The 15,823-nt window shown below is 46.2% G+C and overlaps 2 protein-coding genes across 14 annotated transcripts in view; one reads left to right on the top strand and one right to left on the bottom strand.

Moving 5' to 3' along the window:
- Nucleotides 1-15,823, top strand: part of MED12L (mediator complex subunit 12 like) — a 108,201-nt gene that overhangs the window by 16,904 nt on the left and 75,474 nt on the right. For 6 of the 13 annotated variants that reach the window (XR_002438623.1, XM_021396742.1, XM_021396740.1 and 3 more), the window contains exons 11-16: nt 4,906-5,037; nt 6,038-6,164; nt 8,120-8,334; nt 9,065-9,169; nt 10,138-10,314; nt 10,747-10,812. Coding sequence is in view for 12 of the 13 variants with exons in the window: in XM_021396742.1 (XP_021252417.1) it covers nt 4,906-5,037; nt 6,038-6,164; nt 8,120-8,334; nt 9,065-9,169; nt 10,138-10,314; nt 10,747-10,812 (822 nt within the window). In the remaining variant the exon portion in view is untranslated. The remainder of the gene's footprint in view (nt 1-4,905; nt 5,038-6,037; nt 6,165-8,119; nt 8,335-9,064; nt 9,170-10,137; nt 10,315-10,746; nt 10,813-15,823) is intronic. The other 7 variants (XM_021396750.1, XM_021396747.1, XM_021396749.1 and 4 more) reach the window with 4 other exon arrangements.
- On the bottom strand, nt 11,409-15,311 carry GPR171 (G protein-coupled receptor 171). The gene is made up of 3 exons (XM_021396757.1): nt 15,045-15,311; nt 14,322-14,527; nt 11,409-13,059 (listed from the first exon to the last, which is right to left on the bottom strand). Exon 3 carries the CDS (start codon nt 13,008-13,010, stop codon nt 12,033-12,035), a length of 978 nt encoding a protein of 325 aa, XP_021252432.1. The 5' UTR covers nt 13,011-13,059; nt 14,322-14,527; nt 15,045-15,311; the 3' UTR covers nt 11,409-12,032.

Here is a 15,823-nt window from a genome sequence, read left to right as displayed (position 1 = left end):
GTTGTAGGAGATTGTAGGGAAAGCACTGAATGTTTCAGTCGTGCTTCACTGGTTTGGGAGCGGGTATGAGACTAAGCACTCACATTGTCTGTAGCTTTGGATGCCCTCTGGAGTGTTTGGGTTGCGTGCCCCAAGGTTAACTTCTGCCTGGTGTTGCTGAGTACCTGACTTACGGAACTCACGCTGTGCTTCGGGGCCTGAACTTTGGAGGTTTCCTTCAGATTCCCTGGTGCAGCTGTAGCCTCTCACCCAGGATGCAGTGAAGTCCCCGTGGCTGAGTCCCTCCGGCCGGGCTGCGCCGCAGGCTGGAGCAGAGTGCATTCCCACATGAAATGCTGCGTTTCCTTTTTTGTTGTTGTTTAAACCTACTTCCTTCCCACTTAATGAATTTAGGCTGTTTTTTCTAGGCCGAAAATGTCATAATTTCAGAGGTCACATACGCGCTGCTTTCGGATGGCGATCCATGCGAAGACTGCTCTTCTGTGGATGAGGCGTCCTCTCTGGACTCCTGCCTCCTGACATAATTGTCTGAAGGACAGCTGTTGTTGCCCTCCGTTGTGATGTGAATACATGGGAATGTGTTTGGAGCTCATTTCCTGTTTGTTTCTTCCTGTTGGGTTGCAAAATGTGAAGAGTGCAAAGGGTGTGTGGTGTACGAGTGGGCTCCGAGCGCTGGGATGGAGGGAGGTGGCCCTGCTGCCAAGTGCTGGGGTTCCAGGAGCGGCAAAACCAGAGAAGTGTGCTCAGGGTGCTGCTTCTGCACGTGCTGCCGGGTCCTTCAGAATGATGTCAGCGTGTAGGTGCTGACTTCTGAGTGTCACAGCAAGAGCAGGCCTGGAGGAGACGGCAGGGTGACGGGAGGGCAGGCTGGCTGAGAGGCCATGCTGCTTTGTTCCCATGGGCAGCGCAGAGGTGTGACGTGGAGGATGGGACCTGGGGACACTGGTGACAGGAGAGTGAAATGGAGAAAAGAGTGGAGCGAGGGGCTGAGCTGTGGCTGGACACTGAGCGAAGAGCAGGCAGCAGGCACTGAGCAAAGCTCAGGCTGTGAGCGTTGCGCTGCGTGTGACAGAGGTGGCGTGGCGAAGCCTCTGAGAAGCTGTGATGGTGAAGCCACGCTCTGAGCACACTCAGGGCATCCTTGGCCAGCAGTGGTTGCCTGGGCTGTGTAAGCTGTCGGTCTCCTGTGCAGGAAAATGCAGGGACAGCTTGAAGCACACATAAGCAGTGGGAGGGATACTGGTGAATGACACTCCATAGCAGTACTTTTTAGCTGTTGTGCAGTAGGAAATGGATGAAAAGAGAAAGCACTTGATTTTTAAGAAATGATGTTGAATTTCTTGACATGAGTATGGAAAATCCTGAACCTTCCTGAATATTTGCGCACTTGGATTTTTTTCTAAGTTCAGGTCTCTGAACGTGTATTTAGGGCTTATGTCTCATGTTGTCTTTGCAGTCCAGCTGAATTCTTAGAATGTTGAGAGCTGTTTTTTATTTTAGAGTGAAATGGTGTTTTTAAACTTGGTTCTCACGAAAGGGCTTGTAACAGATGCCGGGAGTTATTTGTCTTTCTGAGATCACTTCGCTGGAAATGAAACAAAAAAACCCACCCCTGTGTCTGTGGGAACAGAGGGCTGGTGGTGCCGCTGCGTCCAGGACAGCAGGAATTCAGCAGTCGGTTTGTTGCTGCCTGAGGGACCAAATCCGAGTGTGCTGGGACACGGGATGAGAGGAGAAACGAGATGTGCAAGATAAAATGCATTGAGTTGTCTGAGGAAGCAAACTCTATTTCCATAAACACTGAGAAAATAGAGAATATTTGGAGCATTCTTGCGATACTTTAAATAATGCGGTTGGCATTAGTTCAGCTGCTTGAATCGCTCCGTTATCTGAAGCGTGGCTGGGCAGGTATTGTCACCCTTTATGGCTTCAGAAAATTCAGCATAACATTCCTGCTCACCCCGGTTCCTAAGGGAGTCAGTGCAAAATTTCTCTGGACAGAAACATAAATTCAGTGACTTAAACAACTGGCAGAGTCCTTGGCAAGAACACGCGGCTTGTTTTTTCCTCTTACATTAGACAGCTTCGGAGCGGTGGGTAGTGCAGCGTCTGCGTGCCCTGCAGCTGGGAGCTGAGCACCCGGTCACTGGCTGAGAGGTGTGAAAGCAGCCAGGGCAGGCAGGGGCACCTCCTGGGGAGGAGGTTTGTGCTGGTCAGTGGGCCCGGCGCTCCCTGCATCGTCACTGAGAGGTTCTGCAGCCTGCTCTTCAGCAGTGGCATTAGCTGGAGTAGAAGTCAGACTTGTTCCTTGGTAGCAGCATTGAGTTAATAATAAATGCCAGGACCAATGGGGAAAAGAGCTCTGAGTTATAAAAAGCAGTTTTAGTAATACTTCAGGCTTCCTATCTCCAAGTATATCAGAAACAGTAGCACAGGAAAGTACTGAAAGGAAAGTATTAAGTGTTACTACTTGTGCTTTTTTTTTTTTCCCTAACTGAAAAAAAACCTGAAGAACTCTTTTCTTGTTCTTCACTGACCTTCTGCTCTGCCTATAAGCAGTGGTGTGACACCTCTGGTTTTCTCTGAAAGGCTGATGCCTTTCAGAAAGTGTCAGCTACCGTATGTCGTCGAAAGGTCAGCCCAAGTGGCTGAGCAATGGGTTTGAGTGGGATGATTTCAACCACGCAGCTTCCGTGCCTGAAAGCAGTGGGTTTGGTTCGCAGGCACTGATGTTTGTGGCCACTGAGGGCTGAGCACAAGTAACGTCCAAACCCCCTCGTGCAGAGCTCTCTTGGGCAGTGGGTTGTGCACGAGGTACCCAGACTTGGTGAAACCTCGCAGGAAGAGGTGCCACCAGCTGTGTTGAGCTCCTCCATCTGATGCAGCGTTTCCTCTCAGCGAGATGTGAGGTTTGGAGCCGAAGAAGGGGCCGTGTTCCCCTGACCAACTCTGCCTGTGCTCTGCTGTGCTGCTGCTTGGCATCTGCCCTGCAGAACATGGGCACTGGGCAGCGCTCAGACCCATCCCACTTGCTCCTGAAATGCTAAGGGTGAAAGCGCGATCTTACTGCAGCTCTTCCAGGCAGCAGCATGAGCCCTCTGCAATGTGGTCTGCACTAGGGGCTGGAACATCTGTGGCTACAAAATCCCGAATTAGATAAATGCAGAACCTGATTATTTTAAGGGGTGTTGCTAACTTGTGTTCTCGGTGTGCTTAATTAAGTGCGTGCTCTTCAGCATGAGAGGGGGAAATCATGAGGTGCTGCCGTGGGAGCCACCTGGGGAGGAGGAAGCGGTGCAGCAGGGCGGCAGCCCCGGCCTTCCCACGCTGCTCTGAGCATCACAGTGGCTGCTTCCCCAGCCCTGAGAGCAGCACAGTCAGCCTGTGCTCGGCACGCAGCTAGCACCAGCACTGGAGCTTCCAGCACTGTGCAAGGCCATGCCTTGTGGTTAGGTGCTTCAGCTGCACTTCCCTCAACCTCTCAGCTGCTGCCCATGTCCCACATGCCAAGAGCTTGGTGTATGCGAAGAGTTCTGATGATGGTGCCTTGCCCAACACGGGTCTGTGTGAGCGGGTTTCAGTAACCACCTGTATGCTGGGAACCAGTTGTGTTGCTGTGCGTGCTGGTTCCCAGGTACCAAACTCACCGGTTTTAAGCATGTAAGAGTTGTGTGGTTGCAACTCTTGGATGGACAAATACCCCAATGTTTTCTGTCTACGCACGGAACTTGGGAATCTGCACTGTAATTTTGAAGGTAAATGATCGCTTCCAGCCACGTGGTATTTGACATCATTGGGCTCCCCTGGGAACAAACGCTTCTGCCTGAGTCAGCGGGTATTGCACACCTCTCCAGTGTGAAAGTTACTGCTCTGAAGCTGTCCCAGTCTTCCTCCTCAAAAAAGCCAAAGCTGGATAACGTGGCAAAGCACAGCTGGTGTATAGGCATACAGATGTGCACATCAGATGCAGAGGTTTCCTGCAAACCCAGTTCAGTGATGGTGTTCCCTCTGCAGACTGCGCGCTGCACCGACCCTGCCAGCAGGCAGACACTGAGCTGTGTGGATGCGTGTGCACATACACGTGTATTTCCATCAGGAGAGCTGTGTTTGTCTCTCACCTTCCTCATGTTTGTAAGTGAAGTTTCCTCTGGTCATGGGGGAAAAAAAGAAAAATGACATCTGTTCGTTTTGCAGGTCTTTCTCATGTTGCACATTTAGGCAGGAGTGGGAAGTTCAGCAGATCCAGTTCAGGAGCACCCCAGAAAAAAACACCTCCAAATGTGGGTGTTGGTGGAACGCTTTTGATAGAAAGGCTCAGTAGATATAAGGGTACTGTATAGCGTAGCTCTTGCAAAATATGGATTGTCCAAATGTGTACGTGTCTTCTTCTTACAAATGTCTGTTAGGCATGCGCTGGTGAGAGGTGAGCGGTTTGGTTGGCAGTTTTCTGACCTTGGTTATTTGATCCTCACACCTTCAGCAGCTGTGGTGTTGTGGGGTTTGGTTTTCGTGTGTGTATGTGTAGGTGGGGTACAAGTAATGGTCTGGAAACAGGTGGAGGATTAGTGCAAGGAATTAGTGCAAGGAAGCGATGAGCCCTGATTGCTGTGGGTGAGAGGCTTTGTGGAAATGCTTTTCCTGTTTTGCCCTTTTTTGTGAAGCGACATTATATTGCAAGACAGTTTGGATTTGATTATCAGCAGTGTGAAAAACAGAGATTTTCCTCTTGTGCTTCCAGATTATATTTAATTAGAAAATGTTATGAATGAAACACCTCTGTGCGTCCATTAGTAGTAAAGAACAAAACCTGTTTTCTTTCTCCATCCATCCATCAGAAAGCCCTTGCTCAGAATTAAGCCTGCTGGCCATATACGTGAGATGCCATTCTGTCTCTGTTCTGCACAGGCAGCCCCCAGCGACGAGGCCGTGGTGATGCTGCTGTGTGAGTGGGCTGTGAGCTGCAAGCGGTCTGGGAAGCACCGGGCCATGGTGGTGGCCAAACTCCTGGAGAAGAGGCAAGCAGAAATTGAAGCGGAAGTAAGTCCTATCTCTTTCTGGAATAGCGTGAACACTATGCCTAAAAAAGCAAGGGTATTTCTAAGGAAAGATTGCCTTAGTCTCTGCCCTTTGCAAAACAAAGTAAATTTGATTGCACTTGGAGCACTGGAGATTTTGTTATCAATTTACAGTTTTTATAGTCTAGATGAACTTAAAATGGAGATATCTTCTACTTACAGCACAGCTGAGAGAGGTTTATGTTACTGCCTTGGTGCCTGTTTGTTTGGGTGGTGGCTGTGAGCCCCTTGTGTCTGTGAGCTGCTTGCCCAGATGCTGGGATGCTGCAGTGAGGGAGCTCCGTGGAGCACAGGGTCGATCTGTGCTCCCTGTTGGAGGGCTCTGGGGTGGCTCCAAACTCAGGATTTATTTTGAGGCCAAACTGGAGTGTGGTTTGTATCTCACATTCTGTAGAACTGCCTTCTTTTTCAGAAGAAATGAAAATGTTGCACTGGAGAGCGAAACACTATAGTGACATTGTTGATGAAAACTTCTGTCCGTCTGTTGTGGTAAATGACTGTGCTCCACTCTGCAGGAGCAACACCTCCCCTGCAGCATCCCCAGTGCCCTCAGCTCTGTGCAAGGCACTGGCTGTGCTGCTGCTGCCCCGGGGCCTGCTCCAGGTGGAGGTGTTGGCCCTGGCTGGTACTGTGTCATCATTTACACAAGTGGGAGGAGTTACATGTTGCCTCCACTTTGGTCCTGGAAATTCTGAATCTTAATACTTTTGCTTTTATGTGAAAGCATATCACTGCAGATGGTGCGTGTAAGAGGCACGCCTTCTCAGTCAGCCAAAGTGATCAAATAAAACACTTCAGAAATAACTAAACTGGGTATGGGAAAAAGAAGTCATTCTAGGTCAAGACTGGGTTTTATGGAGAGATGGGAGACAATCACACTGCAGCTGCCTCGCATGTAAGTTTTGGATTACTGTATGTCTCTGTGCATAGATACACGCTTTTTAATTTATTTAACTCTGCAGAGATGTGGTGAATCTGAAGTCCTAGATGAAAAGGAATCTCTGTCTTCAGCCTCCTTGACAAGTTCCAGCCTTCCTGTTTTCCAGAATGTCCTGCTGAGGTTTCTGGACACACAGGCTCCCTCGCTGTGTGAGTATTACCTCATTCCAAGTAGGCTGGAAACAGCCGGAGTGCTCCCTGACTGCCGCAGTTACCATTTGCTTGTGGCACGTGGTTCAGTTTCCACGATGACCTGCTCTATTCTCTAATGCATTTAGTTTTGAAATGTCCTGCCTTCTTGTAAGCTCTTTGTGATCTTTTTTTTTCCCTTTTTTCTTTCACAAAAGGAAAGTTGGAAGAAGCAGTACTTACTTCTGTTTAGACCATAACAGATCTGGGGATATTACTTGCGCTATATGCATGGCTAACGTCAGATGCTCACCTTTTTGACAAGTCCACCTTCAAAGTGACCAACTTGAATATTGTACACAAGCAGTAAAGTCACAAGCTGTTAGCTGACAGATGGGTGGGCTGAATAAAGGATCTTCGTCCACTGTAGGTTGCTCTAAGAAGTGCATTGGTCTAGTAAAACTATCTGTTGTTGTAGCTCATGTTTCTCATATCTTTAGTACTACAAGTGAGTGCATTTTTTTTTCTGATGCCCTCACATTGAAGTGGATTTTAAGCAGTTTGAAACACGATGATGAGAACAATCAACATCTGAAAAAGGAGAAACATCTTAAAAAGTTGTTGCAGACTTTGGAGTGTTGGTGTTGCTCTATTTTTTGTGCCAGTGGTGACCCAAGTTTTACTAAACCATCCAAACTATTTGTGTTATTTAGACTTGAATTTCTGATTTCCTTGTTTCAAATGTGATATTATCCATCTTCACTTGGGCATCTCTGTGAGACAGGGTAGGGAGAGGAGCTGATGTTTTATCTGCTTGACGTCAGCACTAGCTTTGCTGGGTGATACTGTTTTTGTCGAGCTTGAGCTTCCACGTCTCCAAGCCTGAAAAGTATGAGCGCTGTATTTTGGCTGAGGGCAGACTGCTTGGTGTGCAGGTGTGGTTTTGTGATGCTCTCCGTTGTGCCGGTCCCTGCGGCCTGGTGGGCAGCTCAGGGCAAGAGAAGTTGGGATTGGAACTGCTGTGTTTGTGGGCTCAGCGTTACAGCTTCCGTGCTGCGGGGTAACGAGGATCAAAAATAAGAGAAGAAAGTGTGCGAGGGTGAAAATTAGAAGAAGGTCTCTGTTTTCTGTGGGGAAACACTAAAGTAGGTCTAACGGCTTATCTGTAAATTGCCTTCTAGTTTGACAACAAATGAAAATTCTAAATTGAAAATGTGTTATATGTTCAATTAATTGAACTTGTACTGCATAATTGACTTCTAAGTGTACGCTGATGATTTGGATTTGGTGGTTGTATAGCTGGAGGTGTTGTTGCCAGGTAAAGTTGTGGTATGCAGCTGTTTTCTGTTAACTGCATTATTGCAAACCTTCCTTTGTTACAGAACAAGTCAAATTAAATATAGCAATGACAAATGAGAACTTAATTGAATAAAATACATAGTGTTTTGCTTTCCATTGGCAAAATAACAGGCAATTTCTAATACGTGCTTTCCTGATGTTTGTGATCACACTTACTGGATAAAATGAAGTACACAGAATGAGTTCCTTGAAAATACTTTCGAAGCTTTTCTATTAAAAATATAAATAGAAAAGACAGTGAAATTTACCCTAGCAATAGAATTTTGGAGTAAAATTTAATTTGTCTTTGAACTACTGGAGCCTTGCACTTAGCTGCTGAGATATGGCCAGCTGCAGTGGGCATGGATGGGGTGGGATGTCTGGCATCTGCTGCTGCTGGAGCTCTGGCACACGCCTTCAGCCTAAAGCAAAGCCAAACCAAGCTGGTTGTGTGCCCCTAGATGGGAAATGGTTGGTTCTGTGGAGACAAAGATAAATCTGTCCAGGATACCCAAGCCATTTTTTATCAGGCCTCTCAACCTTTGACATGAACTTGCTGGGATTTGCAGGTTGGGTGGCTAAGAACCAGATATTTCTCTGTTGGATTTACAGTCCCATTTTTTTTGATTTTCGGATAGCTGACCCAAATAGCGACCATGAGAAGACAGAGTTTGTGAATTTGGTGCTGCTGTTTTCTGAATTCACTCGACACGATGTTTTCTCCCATGATGCGTACATGTGCACTTTAATATCACGTGGAGACTTGTCAATCACTGCAACTACGAGACCACGTTCACCTAATGGGGAAACTGTGGATGACCACTATTCTAAGGATCATGATGTGAAAATGGAGGTAACACTTTGTGTTGTTTCTCCCACGTTCAGTACTCGATTTCATACGATGTGGATTTTCACCGAAGTAATAGTATTTCAGATATGAGTTTTCTTTCTAACTTATTTTTAACCTCTCTTTGTCCGTCTTTCTATCTCCGAGAAGACTGGAAGTGATCTTTTGGCTACGTTTTTGGGTGTAACTTAAGTATTGCAGTTTTGGTGCAAATATACGGAGCTGCCAGTTCTCTGCTGAGCTAAATAACTCAGGACAAACAAAAAGGCATATCGTAGGCTTCTGAATTTACCGCTGAATTTTACCGAGCTGGTAGCCAGATGAAGCTTCTCTCATCTTTACTTTTCATTCCTTTTGTACATCTCTTACATAGGTCTCAGGGCCGAACTTGCCCTAGGATGTAGGGGCTGTCCCCAAGTTGCCTTTCATGGCAGAACAAAATAGCAAGTAAGCTTGCGTGTGCAAGAGTCCTGTTCTGTAGGTGTCCCTGAGGGCAGAACTACGTGTAGGGATATGCTGTGAACTTTTGTTTCCCCTTCACCTCCTCCTCTCTTCTACAGCTTTATGGATTTAGGCTTGAGAAGTACTTTTGTGGATTAAAAGTCAGAATGTGAAAGCTTCCGACCATCACTACTTTTTTCTTAAGTAGGTGAAATGCTTGGGTTTACCTGGGACAGTTAAATAGGTCGTCAATGAAATGTGACTGATGCTTGTTTTTCTCTCTGACAATTCTTAGGATCATAGTATTATGGAGCACATGGGCACTGACTCAGGACCCACTAGTATCTTTGATGATGTAGACAAGGGTGACTTTAAGGCAGATTTTGGTTCCGAATTTCCAGTAGGTTTAACTTTTGGCTTTCTGCATGCCTTTGGTGCCTGTGTCTGCTGCCTGCTGTTGTCACCAGGAATGTCTCTGTGCCCCTCGTGCCGCCCGGCTGCTTCCACCAAGAGCCAGTGTTGGTTGGCCCAGTGCCTGCCGTGTTCTGCCTGTGCATTGCCTCTGTTCTGTGCATCTGCACTGTGTGACAACACACTGCTTTTCTGTGTGGCCCCTTGTTGTCCATGTGCACACAAACGCACGCCGGTGCTCCTTCCCTTCCCTCTGCCCCCCAACATATTCTGTGGTCCAGTTAAGCATGAATAAATATGCAGATTTACCCATTATTTAACACTGAGGGCACCAAATTGATACCATTTGCTTTCAAAATGACTGTTCTGTCTTTGCTCTGTCTTCCAAGTCTGTTTTTCATAACGGTTACCCTGAGTCTGGATTATTCTTGAATCTCCTCATTTCCTCCTTTGCTCTTGTTCTGCTTTGCATGGACCCCTGTGCCCAGCCGAGCTGGTGCAGAGCCACTTGCTGGATACTGGACCTCTGTTTGCACCTGGCATCTGCCATAGCGCTGCTTTCCAGCATACCATGCCTGCCTGCAGCACCTCTTGTCCTCCATCCCCTCCCACTTCACCCTTCTCATTGTGTTCCCTCCATCACTGGATGATCTCATTGCAGTTTCTGTGTCACAACTGTTTACGTGTGGAAATTGCTCTGAACTGTCATGTTTTGTTTTTTTTTCTTCCCTGACAGAGCACTGCTAGTTTGAAACCTGTCCAATAACAATGAGATACACACAGAAATATAACGTGTATATGTAGCTGCTTACATTTCAGGCTAGATTACCATTGCCCTTGTTTTGTCTATCTCTGAAAAAAACTCAGATCCTTATAAAGTAATCTTATCTCTGGAATTGTTGAATTTCAGAAGTTAGAGGTTACACTTATCTTAAACGTTTGTTTTACATGACTTAGATTTTTTCTCCGATGCCTGGGGAGGCCTGTGAGAACATGAACTCTTCTTTAGACAGAAGAATTTCAGTTGCCAGCGAGAAGTCAGTCAAGAGGGAAAGACTCAGAGAAGTGATTTTTCCATCCAACTATGACCTCCTTCGTCATTTGCAATATGCAACGCATTTCCCTATACCTCTGGTGAGTGAATTCTGCTCGGGCCCGGGGCGGTGTTGGCTGATGTGATGGCAAATAAAAGCACTTAAAGGAAGAAGAGTTCACTGTGTGCAGGGAGCAGAGCCAGCTTTGTCCAAGTGCTCCCAAGCAGCTCTTGTGAGGCCGCTCCTGCTGCGGGCACTGTTGTGTGCTGCAAGATGGCTGCAGGGCAACGGGCAGGCATCTTCATCTTCCCAAAGGGTAACGTTAGCTGGAGAAGTGCCCGAGCCTCTACTTTGTAGAGAAGGGGATGGTACTACATTGCAAACGCAGAGTTCAGTGAAAGTTTGCTAAATAGAAAATCTGATAGAGTGGTTGGACAAATGGATGACTACTGAAATATCTGACAGAAGTAGTTCTGAAGTGTGATGGATGGAATGGTGCTATTTCCTTCCTCCCACTTCTTCTTGTTTGTAGTATGGATTTTTGGCTGCTTCTGTTATTCTGTTTGTCTGGGAGCTCTTGGGAACTGCAGAAAACTTCGTGAGTAACATTCCACATCCCAAACCCTCATTTGGTTATTTTTCTATTTCTATTTATTTATTTAATTATATTACATGTTTGCTGCAGTGCTGGACAAAGGGCCCCAGTGCTGAGTGGGCTGGGGAGTGGAGTGTGCCTGCTCAATTTTTTTTTTGTTTTGAAACAACAATGATAATTTTTAAGCAATATTGAATCCTACCAGCATAGGAAGTGTCAGCTGAGCGTATGATGTGATAGCTACCATCTTCCTTGCTTTAATTTTCTTTCTGAGTTACTACGGGTGATTTGCATTCATGAGAATATCAAATGAGCTGTTTCTTTTCAGGCCAGTTTTGAATGCTATCTTCAAGTTTGATTTATATTTTAAACCATGTAAGGTAATTGTTTTTGCTTCTGAAATATTGTTGGTCAGATGGAGTTAGTCCAAGCACTTTGACTTTGCCTGTGCAAATTGATTTTTTACTTTGATTAAAGTCTATTCTATAAATGCATTATTTTTGGAAGTATTTGGAAGAAAAAAAGTATGTATATATGTATAAATATGCTTAGTTACTGCCTTATAAATTTTTAAAAATACAAGCAAAGAGAACACAGTATTTCTGCTTACCCTTTATTTTCATTTTTAAATTTCCTTGAATTTCTTGTAGTCACATGTTGTTAGTTGTTTCCAACTTCAGTGAAGCAGCACCAAGAGAGGGCAGTGGAACTTGACAAGAGCAGAAGGCTTATTTATGAGAATTACAGGTGCAATAATTCTCAATCATGCAGCTTAAAATTTCTAGATTAAGTAACAGCCTTTAAAACGCTTCTGGGTTAATCGTGTCTGTGAAAAGCTTTGCAGGTGATGAACTGCTATTTAAAAAAAAAAACCTTTACTTCATTCCACCAGGTGATTTAATCTAATAAGAATACAATATTTTACTTAGGGAGAGTCCCAAGCGTTTGCCATAAACAAGAAGAATGTATATTTGGGTCTCTGTCAACGAATTTTATTCTAAATTATTGCTGACTGTTTATAGGTTGTCACTGATACATTGCAGTATTTCTGCACTGCCACACTGAGTGCTCTGCTTGCTCGGGCCCTCTACGACTGGTTTTGTGATGCAAGTCTTTTCCTCTTCCATCCAGTGGTAATGCTGTTGATGGTAGCAGCCGTGTTTCCAGTTGCACAGCTGCTGTTTGGGTTATGTATTTGTACACGCTTTCCACGTAGTTTAGAATCAGTACATTTGCACCCACTGCTCACTTCTGTGTTGTGCCTCTTCATCTGCGGAAACCTTTGCCTCTTTGGATGCCATGAAAGCCTCGTTAACTTTCAGTCTGAATACGCTGGAAAGATGATAATACAGAATAGGGTCAAAGCAGAGGTTTGATACTGCAAAGAGCAAGGTAGATTCTTTTGCGTGAAAGAGAGTTTGCTTCAGAGAGCAGCTGGTTATGGTATTGCTCTGGCTCAGGGTGTAGGGGATACGGACGACGTGGTACGGAAGGAAGCACAGCAGGTAGGCTGCTGTTAGCAGCAGTATGCTGACCAGGGCTTTCTTCACGTTTGTGTAACTCTCGCTGTATTTGTTTTGGTAGAGATGTCTGACAACAAGGAAATTGGAAATCAGTATCACAGCTGAGAAGTTCAGGAATATTGCTGTGCACACAAAGTTAGTAAACACGTGCCAGTCTCTCCCAAATTTTGTTTTGAAATCGATGCAGCTTGCATTAGGTCTTTCTTCAATGGTTTTTATTGGAATAGCCATGTTAGGCACTGTTAGAAGGAGAATCATTGTCCATACAACTGCGGACAGCATCTTGGCAAATCCAGGCTCTTGGATGCGATAGATCTTACAGCTGTGCATTAGCTGAAGGTAGCGATCCATGCTTACAAATCCCAGAAATACAATTGATAAGTACATGTTCAGGTAGATGAAACAGGCTGTCACTTGGCAGTGGAATATTCGCAGTTTCCAGGGTGCGACACCTAGGTCAACAATGATCTTCACTGGCAGCGCCAAAGTCAGCAAAAAGTCTGCTGTTAAGAGGTTGGTTAAGTAGATGCTCATACACTTCTGCTTTTGACCTTTTTGTGTGAATGCCCACAGCGCAAAACAGCTCCCCAGAAAACCCGTAAGAAAAATCAAGTAGTAAAAATAGGTGAAGGGTTCCAGTTCTGTTTTGATGTAGCATTGTGAAGCGTTGTTTGACATTGTAGACTTCTTGTGCCCTTTGGCTTTGCTGGCAGGAGAGATCGGGAACCTACAAAAACAACCAAGAAGACATCAGCTTTACCGGAGCAACATTAGTTGTTCTCTGAGAATTTTGTTTGAGTAATGTCATGAAAAGATGCAATCAGGAAGAAATACGCATTTTTCTCATGCTGCTTCACAAATGTTCAAGAGAGTTTTGTTCTCGTGTCAAATGTTTGGAAATGCATAGGGTTTATTCTTGGAAGCATATAGATAGACTTCTTAGAAGTGTTTTCACAAGAGCGGTCTTTCAGATTGCGTGCTAGGTTCAGGGAAAAAACCAAACCCAGAGAAGCTTTGAAACTGTTTAAGGTTAAGCATCTGGTTGAGGATGGTCACGCTAAAACCTTGTAACTTTTGAACAGTTGAAACTACTTTTAAAAATAAAGAGTAGTGTTTGTAGCAGTCTCGCTTTAGGAAAGTTTATCAGAAGTTTTGAAGCTAATGCGCTGTGAAACCAATATGCAATATGTCAGCTGGATGGCCAGGCTGTTCTGATCAGCTCTGTGCTTTGCTGTCTCCCTTTCTACCTGAATGGAGGATAAATGAATTGCATATTTAAATGAAGCCTCTAAAAAAAAAAAAAAGCATGTTTTGGAAAAAGCAGCAATCAGATAACTTTGTTTGCCTTGTTTTTAGGCTTCATTAGAAATTACAGGGGAAAAAAAGTAGAAATTGTGTTACTTTAACTAAATCTGCTACTCAGTGACCACATTTTTTTTGTTTGCTACACTGACGGACTGCAGCACAGCCTCAGCTAGACAGGAGGTACACTGGAGTTTCTTGGAATGAAGGACACCTTGATGTCTCAAATAGCCTAAAACTGCATTCATTTTTATATCACTGTATTATTCTAATTGTTTAATACACAAGTGAAGCATCGCATTTGCACATCTATGTTCTGCTGTAAATCACATATCCAGAAGAACATAACTTGTGTTTCAGTAAATACAATTGACTGCAGATACTCAGAGTGGTTTAAAATGGGGAAGGAAAGTGGCTTATTTCTTGGCATTGCCTTTCCAGGGCCTCTGCTGCCCTGAGGACATGTACCTGTTCACAGTGGGCTTGGGTGCAGGCAGTGCTGCGCAGCCCCGGGCTCGGGGCTGGCATCCCCCTGCACAGGGCAGCGCTGCGCGGCCCCGCCACGCGGGCACTGTGCTGGGTGCTGCCGGCAGCTGCCCTGCTGGGCGCCTGGCCCGGCTGTGCTTCAAGCCCTGGATTTACGTAGGCCTAGGTAGAGGGGAGCAGAGAAAGACTGACAGCACGTACCTGTCTTAGGGCCCTCTGAGGAGTCCGGAGCAGCAGTCTGTTAGCATTCGGCGTCTCTCAGCATGTTTCCTCATAGTGCAAGAGCCGGTTAATCTTCTCCCCTTGCTGCCTCTGCTGGTTTCTTTAAAACATGTCTGTGGTTTTTAAATGTGCCGACTGACGCAATTAAAACCAGCATTCAAGCAGCCAAGGCATGTGGAAGTGACCTAAAGAGGTGACAGCAGGATGTGAGTGCTCGTGGAGCTGCCCACAGGTGCCGTAGTTGTTCCCTTCATGCACTGCAGGCAGGGGGATGCTGAGGCTGCACCGTGCACAGGTGCTGAGCACAGCATGGAGATGGGGGAGCCTGCTGGGGATGGCTGGTGTGGCTGAGGAGGCACCGTGTGGCTTGTGGGAGTACTTCTGTTAGAAGCTAAAATTCTAAACCTTTAGACATTTGCCAGGCATTACTGAAAGAGCGGTGCCGAAACCCGCCTTGTTAGCACCCTGGTAGTTGAGAATCATCGGGAATTTACAAATCGTGCACCAGAGCCATGTGAAAAACCAAGTTAAGAATGTCTGGTTTTAGGTTTAGTCATAAGTTGAAAGTTCAGACCATATTTGTTGAGATGTTTGCAGAGCTTCTTAATCTGGAGTGCTCCTTCGTTCAGTTTTGAGCAAACATGGACTGATGTTAGGGTGTTGTGCTCATCGTGCAAGGCTAATCTGCACAGTACTACTTACTTTTTAACTTGAAATGCAGGATTCAGTCGGTTCTTCTGTGCGTCTCTGTTGTGGAAATGCTGAGCTGTGGCTTGAAGCAGTGATGGAGCACCTGGTGGGAAGGCAGGGCCAGCCCAGGGGAGCTCAGGTGCAAGCAATGCACCTGAGTGGCAGGAAGGGGTGGAGCCAGGATCCATCCCTTCCCAGACCTCATTTAAGGGTTGGCAGGGTAGGTGAGGGTGTCTTGCTGGGGATCCCTGCCTACTGGAGCTTTCTAGAGGTAAGCAGTTTTTCTTCCTTTGTTTCTGTGTCTACGGCTGCTGTGTTTGGGCTTGTTCTTGTATGCTGTTGCCTAGGATTGTGCTGCTTTGCTATTATTGCTGTACTTTCTATTGCGTCATAGCATTACAGCCCCTCATGTAGGTCAGCTCTGTTGTGCAGTGTAGGATGGAGAGAGGCTGGAGGGGGGGAAGGGCTGAGAGCTGGTGTGGGTGGGAGCAGGCTGGTGTGCTCTGGGCCCCAAAGCTGTGAGGTACTGTGGGGGTGGCACGGTGTGAGGGCTGGGCTGCAGCTGTGTGGTGAGGCATGGCTGAGGGTCTGTGTGCATTGAATCCTGTGACTGCCCTTGGCCTATCCCTGGGCTGAGGGTCTGTGGGCACTGCACTGAGCGATGCCCTGGGCTGGTTCCTCGGTGCTGGCTCCTGGCGAGGTGCTGCCTGTGCTTCCTGCCCTCTGTTGGTTGCCTCAGGAGTTGTTCATGGCGTGCCCCTCAGAGGAGGGTCTGGTGGGACCTGTGTTGA

Source organism: Numida meleagris, chromosome 4 (genome assembly GCF_002078875.1).
Source record: "Numida meleagris isolate 19003 breed g44 Domestic line chromosome 4, NumMel1.0, whole genome shotgun sequence".
Lineage (NCBI taxonomy): Eukaryota > Metazoa > Chordata > Aves > Galliformes > Numididae > Numida > Numida meleagris.
The sequence above is the reverse complement of the archived record's forward strand: the minus strand, read 5'-3'. Positions and strand labels throughout refer to the sequence as shown.

Bases quoted from the DNA above. Each gene is read 5' to 3' on its own strand.
- GPR171 (XM_021396757.1), bottom strand. From the start codon at position 13,010: ATGTCAAACAACGCTTCACAATGCTACATCAAAACAGAACTGGAACCC.